This window comes from Neopsephotus bourkii, unplaced genomic scaffold (genome assembly GCF_033783945.1).
Source record: "Neopsephotus bourkii isolate Nb327-2 ecotype Australia unplaced genomic scaffold, CSIRO-AGI_Nbou_v1 NB_1825, whole genome shotgun sequence".
Lineage (NCBI taxonomy): Eukaryota > Metazoa > Chordata > Aves > Psittaciformes > Psittacidae > Neopsephotus > Neopsephotus bourkii.
Genome location: NW_026902298.1, coordinates 74067 through 86213, shown reverse-complemented (window position 1 = coordinate 86213; position 12147 = coordinate 74067). Strand labels below are relative to the sequence as shown.

The following is a 12147-nucleotide window of genomic DNA, read 5'->3' as shown; positions in this document are numbered from 1 at the left end:
TTGTCTGGATGAGATGGCTGCAGTGGGGCTGTGCCTATGGAGAAGCCCTACTTGAAATGGAAAGGGCAAAGAGCAGAGCCTAACCCCAGCGCCAGCCACAGGACAGGCACGCCCATCAAAAGCCATCAAGAAAATCAGAGGGACCAGCCCAGCACCAAATCACAAGGGCCAAGAAACCAGCTTGTGGCCTCTGTCAAGTCTGTGTGCCTCTGCCCAGAAAGCACCAACTTGCCCACATGTACACAATGATCTTGCAACTATTAATGATGCTCTTGCAGGTAGAGATGTGCACCTTGTCGTCATTATTTCTGCTTAGCCTGGAGCCGTTCATCCCTCCATCAGCTCATCCTTGGTGTCCCATCCTTGTTAGACACAATTTGATCTCCTTGCTCACACTCCTAAAGTATTACTGTTCATCAGGTTGCTACTCCAGTGTCTGCTGCTCAGAAAAGCTGATACATAGCAAGGTGTCACCAAACAGCTCTGTCCCCACCAACCTATGGCCAGCCAGTCCTGCCACATAGTTTTGGCACAAGCCAAGCAACATCTGGAGCAGAAGCTGGGCCACATGGCCCCATCTCCTGAGCTAAAAGAGCTTCTCAGTGGACTTACCTCCAAACCAGTGATGCAACCCATGTTAACATACAATCTGTTCATTTGTAGGCCAGTGGGTTGACTATATGGGAGAGGCACCAATCCATCATTTTTACTGTTGTTCTTTAGGTGACATCAGGTAGGACAAGTGGGCTTATTTGAACTCTGTATCCCACTTCTCCAGCTTGTAAAATGAAGGGTTTTAGCACTTACTTCCCCAAGTCACATGTGTTGTGGGGTGTAATTAATTGACATCTAATAATGCAAAGAGCTGCTTTGAGTCTGCATGCAACAGCCGAGCAGCATGTGGTGCGACCGTCTTGTCATGCCCAGCATCACACATGGCACTGCACATCCTGCTCTGCAAAACCCATTAAAAACCCTCAACCTTAATTCCTGAGGTGGAAAATAATTTGGCAGGATTTTCTCCTGAGCGAGGGGAAAAGCCATTTGCACAGTTTCAGCCTTCTGCTGCCACACTGGCCCTGGAAATACCACGTTTTGTTTGGATGTGGTGGCTGAAGCATGTTGGAGAGAGGGAAATGGAATAGGACCTGGGCTCCAATTGGAGCTCTCCAATGAATCCCGTAGGGTTAGGACCAAACTTTTAGAGTAGCTACATCCCACTCAACCCAGCCCTTGGTGAAGTCAATGGGTCTCCACTGACTTTGGATTGAGTGGGAACAAACCCAGCCAAATTAGGGTAGTTTTATCCATTTGTTCCTTAACCTGCTGCGAGGAAGGGTCGGAGCCCTGGCTGGGAAGCCATGGCACCGGCAGCCGATCCGCAGGGATGTTTTGTGTGTTTCCAAGCCTATGACTGTTCTTAAAGAGAAGTCTTTTTAATTCCTTTCTTTTTTTGTTGTTGTTTTCCATTTGTAGAAGGAAAGACAAGAGTAACCTGTGGCAAACTGTACAGTACGTGTCTTCTTGTGGTGTCACTGTTTGAATGGTTATTCGGTTTTCAAATCACTGTGGACAGCTAATCACTTAAGTTATTAATTTATTCTTTGGGGGTTTGTTGTTTGGTTTTTTTTTATTAAAAGTAATTTGAAACAATTATTTATCCTGTAAATTGGTCTTGAGTGAAGCCTAGATAATACTTTTTTGCTGTTAATAAACATGGTACATGCCTGACGTGAAGGTGATCTCATTTTTAAGTACTGTATATGCAGCGGGAAAGCAATAGGGAAATTAAAGACTGGTAATATAAAGACATCTCTCACTGGTGACTCCCAGCATGGATTCGGAGTGGGAAGAGAACGGGGGAATTAATGACCTGATCAAGTTGAATTATGCAGCACCTTTAATGCTTTCAGAGCATCTTCCCAGTGTCACCAAGTATATCCTACAGCTTCCTGTCTGTAGAATGAGGGCGTTTAGGATGCAGTTACATGTTTTCCCTAATACCAGAACCCAAACCATGTGTTTTCAGCTGCTAAAGTGAATTTCATACTATATATCTCCTCCAGAGACACACTTTGGTGTGTGCAGAGTAAGGAAGCGCTGCCTTCCTTACCCATCAGCAGCTCAGCACCCATGAGCTCCAGTTTAGGACAACAAATCACCCATAAAACCTAAGCACAAGAACAGGTCTTTTGGGTTGATTATCTGCTTTGGTTGTTTAGATTAGGATCCTATCAAGACACTCTCCTGCAAAAGCACATTCAGCACATGGCCCTGAAAATGCCTCTAATGTGATCCTCCAGCACAACGCAAAGAGTTGGAATGACAGCAACATGAAAGCTTTCAGCAACCTCTTGGGACAGGAGGTTCATAAAGGTCTATTAATAATACCAGGAAACACTGATCTTTCTGTATAACTTCAGCTTTGGGTCCATATTTATTTCCTTTTAGCATCACTTTTAAGTATAATGGACTTAAATACAACAAACACACTCCACTGCTCAACTACAAACCCCCACTAACAGGACTGTGATCTGCATTCAGAGGCTGCAGGTCCCCGTCCCACCACTGCCTGCTCCCATCTTCCAAGGCATCACTCTGCAGTGATGTCCCATGTATGTGAAGTTGAATGCTCATCTCCCATCTCTTTTTTGACCCATCGAACCCATAGCTATGAGTATTGCAATAAGACACTGAGGCCCTACATTGAATTCATTCATTTCCTTTATTTGTATATAGGAAAGGCAATAAAAGAATATGATAGTACACGCCAGAGATCTGATCCCAAGTGTCCTCTCTAGCAGACTTTCTGTTCACCTTATCTGTAGCAACATCTGTGCTTCATCTTTTCCTCCACGGCAATACAATATTCCCACCCCAATACGCCATGGTCAGGATTAGGCCCTGCACACAAGACCTAAGGCACAAGGTTCTGCCACTTGAGCTAGAGAAATCTCTACTACAGGCGCAAGGGAGGAGCAGGCAGGGACAACGGCTGGGGAGGGACATGGGAGGGAGCTGTGGTCTTATAGCCACATGGCCCAAGGCTTGGGTTGGTCACATGCCACCAAAATCACCCCTTCCCATTACTGATTTATATATCAGATTGGTTTATGTAGTATGTATTTATATTGGGTTGATAGAATATATCTGGTTGGGCTTCTCTCCTTCTAAATCAGCTTTTTTGGGTTAGCAGGTTTAGGGTAGCTGTCATCTGCTGCTCAGTTCAAGGTATTCCAGTGGGAAGCCCACGTTTTAAAGGGCAGATCCAGCCCAGAAAGCTGTGAGATGACAGCAGCAGGAAGAGGCTGAGTCTTAATGACACATCTGGAAGAACAGCTGTGCATCTGGGCCTGTTGTGTACACCACCAGCATCACTAACAGCATCCAGAGGTCACCAGCAACACAAGTGGCTTTGCTGGAGACCTAAAAACCCAACCAGACCACATCAGTCTCTCTTGGCTGGAGGGGTCTGTACCCTCAATCTCTTCTGGGTTGACCTGCCACTGCTCACTGTGACCAAACAGGTTTACAAGCTTACCACCCCCCAAGACCAGCATTGTCACATTGGCTGCTTGGCATCTTTCAGCCTTTTTCTATCTTTAGAGGTATGTCAAGTTCTCAAAACCACATTAAAATAACCAACAACAACAAGAGGTCACTCCCAAACCAAGTCACAGCTGTAGATGGGATGTGCACTGGGAGATCTCCATCCCTGCAGCCCCACTGGGTCCATCTTCATCCCTGTCCCCATCCTCTCCCCAGGCTGGTGACATGGCTCACAGCGGGCAAGACACGGCTATGCTGAAGCAAAAGGGCACTTCTCCGAGCTGTCAGCAGCTGCTCATCTCTGCATTAGCTTAGTTACATTAAGGCGTGAAGACCAAGTGCATAGGAAGCAGTGGGACCCTCCGGGCGCCTCCAAAACAACCCCTGAGTCCTTTTCCATCTAAATGTTCCTTAAATCTTCCTCCAAGATGCTCATTGTCATCAAGGCGAGGAAGAGGAACCTCTGGCTTCAGGTTGTCCCCATGGACATTGATTATCTGGTTTAATCCATTGGCTAGAAGACAAGTCCATGGAAGGAGCCGGATCCACCACCACCCGCCGCAGGGCTGCAGCCCCCCGAGGAGTTGTCATCATCCTTATCCCTGTCAAAGTCTCTCCACCACAGTGGGGATTTTGGCAAGGCAGAAATGTAGGCAGCTCTGTTCCTGGCTTCTTTTTCCTGCTCCTGGGAGAATAAAGAGGGAGAAATAACACAAGGATATCTGTGGATAAATGACCCAGGTAGGGGGATGCTCCCACCCTTCCCAAGGACTTGGGAGGCCTTTGGGTTGCCCTCCTCCAAATTAAACTGCGGTGAGAAGGCCATGTGCTAATCTCTAGAGCAGCAAAGCATTGAGCCTCTCCAATGATCAAAACCAGCCCTTCCATGTCACCTCTAGGAGAGGAAGGACTCTCTCCCAGGTGCTGCTAATATCCTATGGGACATTGCCATTTGGAAAGCACTGAACTCCACCAGTTGAATGCAATCTGTTCTAGTCTGTATTCCCAGCCCATCCATCTTTCTCAGGCCCTTAGGAGTGCTGCTTGAGGCAGGCAACAGCAAGTCAACCCCAAGCACAACCAAGAGGTGCCTTGCACCAACCTCGACACCCAGTTTCATCAGGAAACTACAACCTGTTTATACCTGGGTGCTAAAAAGGAAAGCGATTTGACTTCAGGGAGTGGGTGGGTGTCCGCATGCGTGGATTTATCCATAGGACACAACCCGGATGGGTGGGAATGGAGCCCGTGAGCCGGGAAGCTGCAGGATTGCACCCTGCTGTGCACAGCAGAGGGAGTTACCTGCAAGTAGAGGATGTTATCTTTGGAAATGGCTTCCATCAGGTCCTTATGGAGGGAAGGTTCTCCATGCAGGCGGCCAGCCTCGGCCAGAGCCTCATGCAGCAGGCAGCTCTGCCTGCCCGGCCGCTGCCTGTAGAACAGGACATAGGCAGTGTCCTTGGGGAAGAAAGAGGTGACGTTGCTGACGGATTCGAAGGAGGAGAAGGAAACTCTGGTGTCATTGAAGAGGTACCATTGGATTTCAAAGTCCAACTGCTTGTCAGAGGCTGGTTTTGGTGCTCCATCCCGGGGCTGCCCATGGGGGACGGTGTCAGTGCACTCCCTGGAGTAGCAATAGTAGTGGCCACTCTCAGAGGAGATGCCTGAATGCACCACCACACTGCAGAGGTCATACACAACAGACATGAAGCCACTTCCTGGGGCAGCCCTGTCTTTCCCATGCCAGCAAACCTCCTTGGATTCCTCCGGAGCGACAAGGATGGGAAGCTTGAGGACCACGGGGATGGAGACATTGTCCAGGATCTTCTTCCTCTTCATAGTCCGTGGGTCAAAGGAGAACCGCAGGAGTGTGAGGATGAGGTAGTGTGGGCCCTCTGTCAGCTCTGCCACCTTCTCAGCATCCTGCAGGGATGCGCATTTCTCACAGTGGTACTTGTTCTCTGCTGTCAGCCTCTCCGGGGATAGAAAATAGTTGATTAAATCCGGGACAGATCTGGAGTCTTTGGCTGAGATTGGGTCTTTGGCTGCATCCAAGCCAATAGCATTGCCACTTAAGGGATTTGCCGCTTCTCCTGGCACCTGGAAACCCAATGTTTCCACTGGCATTGGTGGAGCTGCAGGTTCTCGGGCCATAGGAGCCTTCCTCTGGATCCAAGGAGACCCCGTAAGCTGGCTTGGGTTTTCAGGAGGCTCAATAAGATGTGGGCCGATTTCTTCCACAGGTAAAACAGATGTGCTCCTCCGGATGTGCCTATCCGACGGGGGGAAAGCCAAGGACAGGTCTGTGAAGGCTTCTTCCCGGGAGGAGACATTCAGACACTTCAAGCAGCGGATCTTTGTCAACATTTTACCCCCAAACATCTTCTCAATCAGTGTCTTGTTTAAGTAATGATGCTCCACTGCCTGAGACATTAAGCTGGATTCCTTGAGTTTCTGATAGATCCTTTTCCCAGTCTTTTCTTCTTCATGTAACCTTTGGAAGGGGGGAAAAAAGGCTGCATCATGCACCAATACAACATCAAGAGGTAGTCTTTAAGTACAGGTTCTGTTCTTCTCTCCAAGGGGTTAATCTGGGTTAACCTGTGCATGCCCAGGGATCTGGAACTATGGAAGGAAGGTGGGGAGGAGTTGAGCAGGATTTGGGAACCTGAGGTCTCCATGTGCCATTGACCCCCTACTTGTAGAGGCATCAACGGGACACCAGAAACTGGGGATTTCTAGGTAAGAGAAAGGCAGGAATGAACATTTTACAGGGGAGGCTGAGTGCCTTGTCATGCAAATCCAAACTTGGTACAACTCATTAGGCAGAAGTTCTTCCCTGTGAGGGTGCTGAGGTGCTGGCACAGGGTGCCCAGAGAAGCTGTGGCTGCCCCATCCCTGGCAGTGTTCAAGGCCAGGTTGGACACAGGGGCTTGGAGCAAGCTGCTCCAGTGGAAGGGGTCCCTGCCCGTGGCAGGGGTTGGAACTGCATGAGATTTAAGGCCCCTTCCAACCCAAACCCTTTCTGACCTTATCCCTAAGCCAGCCCAAGCAGGGTTTTATCAGGGAGCCCTGGACAGCTCTCACAGTCTGTCACCCAAAGCCTCTATTCTCCCACCTCCTCCAGGTCTCAGCCACCTGCACATGGGTCAGCATTAAACTTTAAGTCTGGTCTAGGGCAATCACTGCCATCAGACTCCAGACTGGTGGTGATGGCCACGTACCGGTCCAGCAAGTACTTGAGATACTCCGAGCAGTCCTGCTGAGCACCAGGGGTGAACCAGGGGGGCCAGGAGGCAGAAAGAAAACTCTCAGGTGAGATGGCAGGTCGCTGGCAACGAGACAGAAGAAGAAATGCATTTAATCTTCGGACCCTCCATCAGGGACTGTAGCGACAGGACAAGGGGTGATGGGTTCAAACTGGAATGGGGGAAGTTTAGACTGGATATAAGGAAGAAGTTCTTTACTGTGAGGGTGCTGAGGCTCTGGCACTGGGTGCCCGGAGAAGTGGTGAATGCTCCATCCATGACAGTGTTCAAGGCCAGGTGACAAGGCAGTGTTCAAGAGCCTTGGGTGCCATGGTTTAGTGTGAGGTGTCCCTGCCTATGGCAGGGGGTTGGAACTGGATAATCTTAAGGTCCTTTCCAACCCAAATAATTCTATGATTCTATTCACACAGGAGGGTAGACAGGGGAGAGGAGGGTCTTCCTGGCTACTTCAGTGGGAGCAGGGTGCACTTGTGTGCCTATAAGGTCTCCCTTTTTATTCCTATAAAGCTTAATCTCAGTGCGCAGGAAGACTTTCATGTTTCACTGCAAGCAGGATGCATTTCAGCCATTATTTTACATATACTCCATAAAATATCCACATGTTTATTTCTTCCTTCAATTTTCAATGGTTTATTGGCCTCACCCAGAGATTTCTACTTAACTCAGCCTGAATTGAATTTGATGCTCCATTTAATTCGATCAGGATCTCTCTCACCAAATCCTCTCATAATAAAAAGAAACAAAACCAAAGCAAAAAATCCACTAAACTTCCACCTGTCATCCTGATCACTGCAGGCAGGTAATCTGCATCTCCAGTTAATGTAATCACTGCCATTAGGAAGCAGCTGTCTCATTAGCATGGAAAAAGACGCATCTTTGGCAAAGAAGCGGCTTTAAGAACAGCTCAAAGAAGAAAAATAACTAAGAAGGCCCTTAGGAAATGAGCAGGAAGTTATTAGCCATAAACTACACAACAACTAAATTGCATTTGCTTCTGTATTTGCTCATCACAGGTCACACACACCCCAACCAACCATCGAAACCTAGACTCTTCTATGGCTAAATGTTAAATTTAACAGGTTGTCTATACTTTAACCCCAAAAGGTATCTGTTGTAATACCACAATGCAACGAGCCAGCTCTGGCAGTCAACGTTTGGGAAGTAAAGCCCAAATGACCAGGTTCACAACAAGGAAAAAACCACTGGACTTTCAAAATAATGTATTTCTAGCGACAGAAAGAGAGGCTTTGTAACAGAGGAGCTAGATACAAGCTAGCTGTATCCCCACAGGTCACTCCTATTAAATATAATGTTTGTCCAGAAAGCATTCATAATTCATTTGTTTAAGGGTGTTATTTGTATTTGATTTTCCGTCACATATAGACCATTCAGAGCATCAGGAATCTAAGGGGGATTTTTATTACTCTTCTTTTAACAAAACCCCATTGAAGGCAATTTTCACCCATGATTTCTGCTTTGCTGCGGAGCAAGAGGACAAATGAGCTGCTCCAGTCTTTTCCCTGCTGCATAGCAAGAAACAAAACCCTCTGCTTTATACCAACAGGCTTTTCAGCTGGCCACATGTGTAAGCTATTGCCAGAAGGACTTGATTGTCAAAGCTATTAGTTATTACATCAGCCCAACCCAGGAAGACTGAAGACAGGCAGCCGGGTGTGAACACAGCTCGCCTTCTCCACCCCCAAAATTAGCCTCCCTCCTATAAACAAGACCCGTTCTAAGAACCCACCAAGATCCACAGCTCCTTATCAGCACGTTGGAGTCGGCAGGAAGCAACTTGGAGACGAGCCTTTCCGCAGCCGACAGCCCAAACAAATAACTAGAACATGAAATAATTACCTGACTGTGCTCCAAAAACGCAAAGAGCCACTGGAGCTTTGTCATCAGGGGCTGGGAGTTGCCCTCGGTCAGACTCAACACCGAATGCCGAAAGCTGCAAAGGGAAAGCAGAGATGCAGCCCATAGGATGGAGGAATGGGATGTATAACACCAATGGGGTAAGCAACCCCTGGAGCAAGTCTTGGGTGGAAGCAAAGGTGCAAAGACTCACTCTGAAGCCATGAAAAGAGACTGTATGATGCTGTTCATGTAGCAGGTGTTGCCCAAGTTTATTAACCCAATCTTTCCTGTCTCTGATTTGGATACCAGGCGTGGGTAGAAGCAGGCCAGCTCATTCTTCTGCGAGGTCCAGGCATTCTGTCCCAGGAGGTGTTTAATCCGGTCTTCATTTGGAACAGGAAGAGCCTTGTGGAAAGAGAGATCCGTGTTACAAACCATTCCATGTGAAGGGTTAGTAATGGGCAATCACAACACTCTTCTGCTAGAGGCACTCATGGATCTCATTTCCCCTGCTCTTTGCATGAACACGCATCCATGCAAGTGTTTAGCTGCTAACACTGCAAGCGTAGGGATTCAAACCTACAAGACAGTGAATTGGCCAACAAGAAGTGTTGTCTGGTGTGCTGTGTTGTATTTTACACTGTATAAACTGCTAGTATTAGTCCTTTAGAGGCATTCAATATTAAAATCATACCTAAACCCCACAGGCACAATCAGAACTTCCGCTGGTCCACTATAACAGAAGCATCTTCCATCAACTTGCCTACATGGGGCTCAAGCTCAGGATGTTAATCCCTTTCTTCTACCACAGTTTGAGGCGTTAAGGTTAAGCCATCCTTACCTGTAGCACGGTCCCTCTGCACCAGGCTGCAAACTGGAATGCCATTTCCATACGGAGAACAGAAAAATGACTGAGAGGCGTATGTCTTACCTTAACTGCTTCCAGGACTGGTTCATAGAGATCAGGAAACCCTGAGAAGCGGAAGAACATGCAATGGATGAGCTCAGCCAGCTGCTCCAGGGAACTGGTGGCAGAATTGGAGTCTTCCTTCTTCAGAGAGGCCACCAGCCTGGGGATGTGAGGGAGCAGCTGGAAAAGGGAAAATCACTGCATCAGAAATGACTCCAAATTACTCATCACACATGTGGGGGAATGGAATTCACTCCCAGGAAGAAAGGACAGTCAACAGGACTTGACTGCAGTGCCATTCTGGACTTCATCCTTCACCCTGTGTGCTCAACAGCAACTCTTCTGTTGACTTCAGTAGTGCAAATGCTATAGACCTTGGAGGGTTTCATGGTGCATGGCACCTGCAGGTCCATGCTGCTGCTTTGCCACGCTGCAATTATCATTGTCTATTAAATCTTGGTGATCATGGTGAGGCCGCACATCAAATCCTGTGTTCAGTTCTGGGCTCCTCACTATGAGAGAGACATTGAGGTGAGGGAGTGGGGCCAGAGAAGGGCAGCAGAGCTGGTGCAGGGCCTGGAGCCCAAGTGTGATGGGGAAGGGCTGAGGGACCTGGGGGGTTCAGATGGAGAAGAGAAGGCTCAGGGGGGACCTGATGGCTCCTATAACTGCCTGACAGGAGGATGGAGCCAGGAGGGGCTGGGCTCTGCTCCCAAGGAACAAGGGATGGGACAAGAGGAACCGGCCTCAAGCTGCACCAGGGCAGGTTTAGATGGAGCTGAGGACCAATTCCTGCCCCAGAGGGTGCTCAGGCATTGGAACAGGCTGCCCAGGGCAGGGCTGCAGGCACCAGCCCTGGAAGTGGAGACGAGGCCTCAGTGCCATGGGTCAGTGGTGGCCTTGTCAGTGCTGGGAATGGTTGGACTGGATGGGCTTAAAGGGCTTTTCCAACCTGCTTGATTCTATGAGTCTGTAAGTCACACACCTACAGTGGAAAGGAGAATTACACACCAACTGCCAAGTGCAGTGATTCAGCCCTACAAAACAGACAAAATAGCCTACAAGAAGCATTTTCTGTTGTGCTGTATTAGCATTTTACACTGTATAAACCAAACTGGGATCGCTGTGGTCGGATGGGTGGGTACAGGCACACAAACAGCACATTCGTTATCACGCTTTCATCTGGAAATGAGCACGCAGACAAACGCAGACCATACATTGCTCACGGGCACCCTCTGCTGCACCCACAATGAATAACCCATTTCCAGCCCTGCCCATGTGCTAGAGTGACCCTGGGCACTTACGCAACCTTTGTCGTGTTTATATGATGTTATTTTTACCCCAGAACAATCCTGGAATGAAGTCTCAGGATCCCAAATCCAACCATTTCTTGGTCCTCTCTTCCTTCATCTTCCTCTCTCCTTTCTCCCTTTTTCTCCTCAAAACCTTGTCGATTTTAACTACTTCCTTTCCAATTTTGTTGGGAAAGCAAACAAATCCCATTCTCTACATCGATATTTTACCAAGCTGTGGTGGGAACAATTCCCAAAGCCCTTCCAAAGAGCCAGGGCAAACACAAGGAGATGAGAAGCAAAGACAGGTTTGTTCCTTGGCTTTCTGTACGTAAGGGAGGGGATTTGTGCTCACTGGGCTGCAGATGGAGTCTCCAAGCCAAGAGCAACTGACAGCTTTTGGAGTGTTTCAAACTCCGGACACCCAACTGAAGACAAGGCGTTGGAATGAGCCTATTTATAGAAACCAAAGGGTTTCTCAAGGAATCCAGGCTCATTTAAAGTGTCTCCAGCTGAGGAATGAAAAAGCAGCGGTTGAAATCGTTGCCCGGCTCTGCTTTATTCCAGCCTTATCTGTTTATCCTGTGAACTTCAGGCAAAAAGCCAAATGGAAGGGCTTTAATGGAAAAGCACCCAATCAGACATTAATAGGAGTAGTTTTCCATTGCTGCTTTTATCAGTTCAATCACTGCAAGCATGCCTTTGCTTTCAGTCTTGCTGTCTATTTACAGCATTCCAAGGACAACACCAGCGAGAAGCAGAGCAGTGCTTTAGTGTCAACAGCAAAATTGACTATAAAATGTCACTATGGGAATGAAAAGAGAAGATTAAAATGCTGCTAAAAGTGGTTTTGTGCATTTAACAGTGGAGAATTCATGAAGTGGAAGAGTTCTGATCCAGTCCTCAAGTCCTATTGCACTGATGCTTTGAAAGATGACGCATCACTTGAAGAAATGGTAATGGGTGACATGTGTTGGTGACAGTTGGAAGTCACACGTGGCATGGGGCCCACTGAGTCCAATGGACAGTCAGGAATCTGCTTAGGAAACAGCAAGGGCTGTTTAAGAATATACTCCCTGTCTTCCACTGCTCTCAATACAAAGGTTTCACCTAACACATCCCAAAGCCTGAGTGGCAACATCTATCACACCTCAGCTGAAACAGTGGGGATGCTGTAGGCTGTATCTTCTATACCTGCTAATAGAAAACTACAACCTAAGCCAGCCTGGGTCGGTGTAGCCTGCTCACATTCCTGTCCCAGGTCACCCCT

The 12147-nt window shown here is 48.0% G+C and overlaps 1 protein-coding gene across 3 annotated transcripts in view; it reads right to left on the bottom strand.

The window, feature by feature from the left end:
- Positions 1-2706: 2706 nt before the first annotated feature.
- The window catches only part of USP35 (ubiquitin specific peptidase 35), a 29949-nt gene continuing 20508 nt past the window's right edge, over positions 2707-12147 (bottom strand). For all 3 annotated transcript variants that reach the window (XM_061343280.1, XM_061343281.1, XM_061343282.1), the window contains exons 6-11: positions 9607-9765; positions 8887-9080; positions 8676-8769; positions 6774-6880; positions 4852-6043; positions 2707-4234 (exon numbers count right to left, since the gene is read on the bottom strand). In XM_061343280.1, the coding sequence (XP_061199264.1) occupies positions 4064-4234; positions 4852-6043; positions 6774-6880; positions 8676-8769; positions 8887-9080; positions 9607-9765 (1917 nt within the window). In that variant the 3' untranslated portion in view covers positions 2707-4063. The remainder of the gene's footprint in view (positions 4235-4851; positions 6044-6773; positions 6881-8675; positions 8770-8886; positions 9081-9606; positions 9766-12147) is intronic.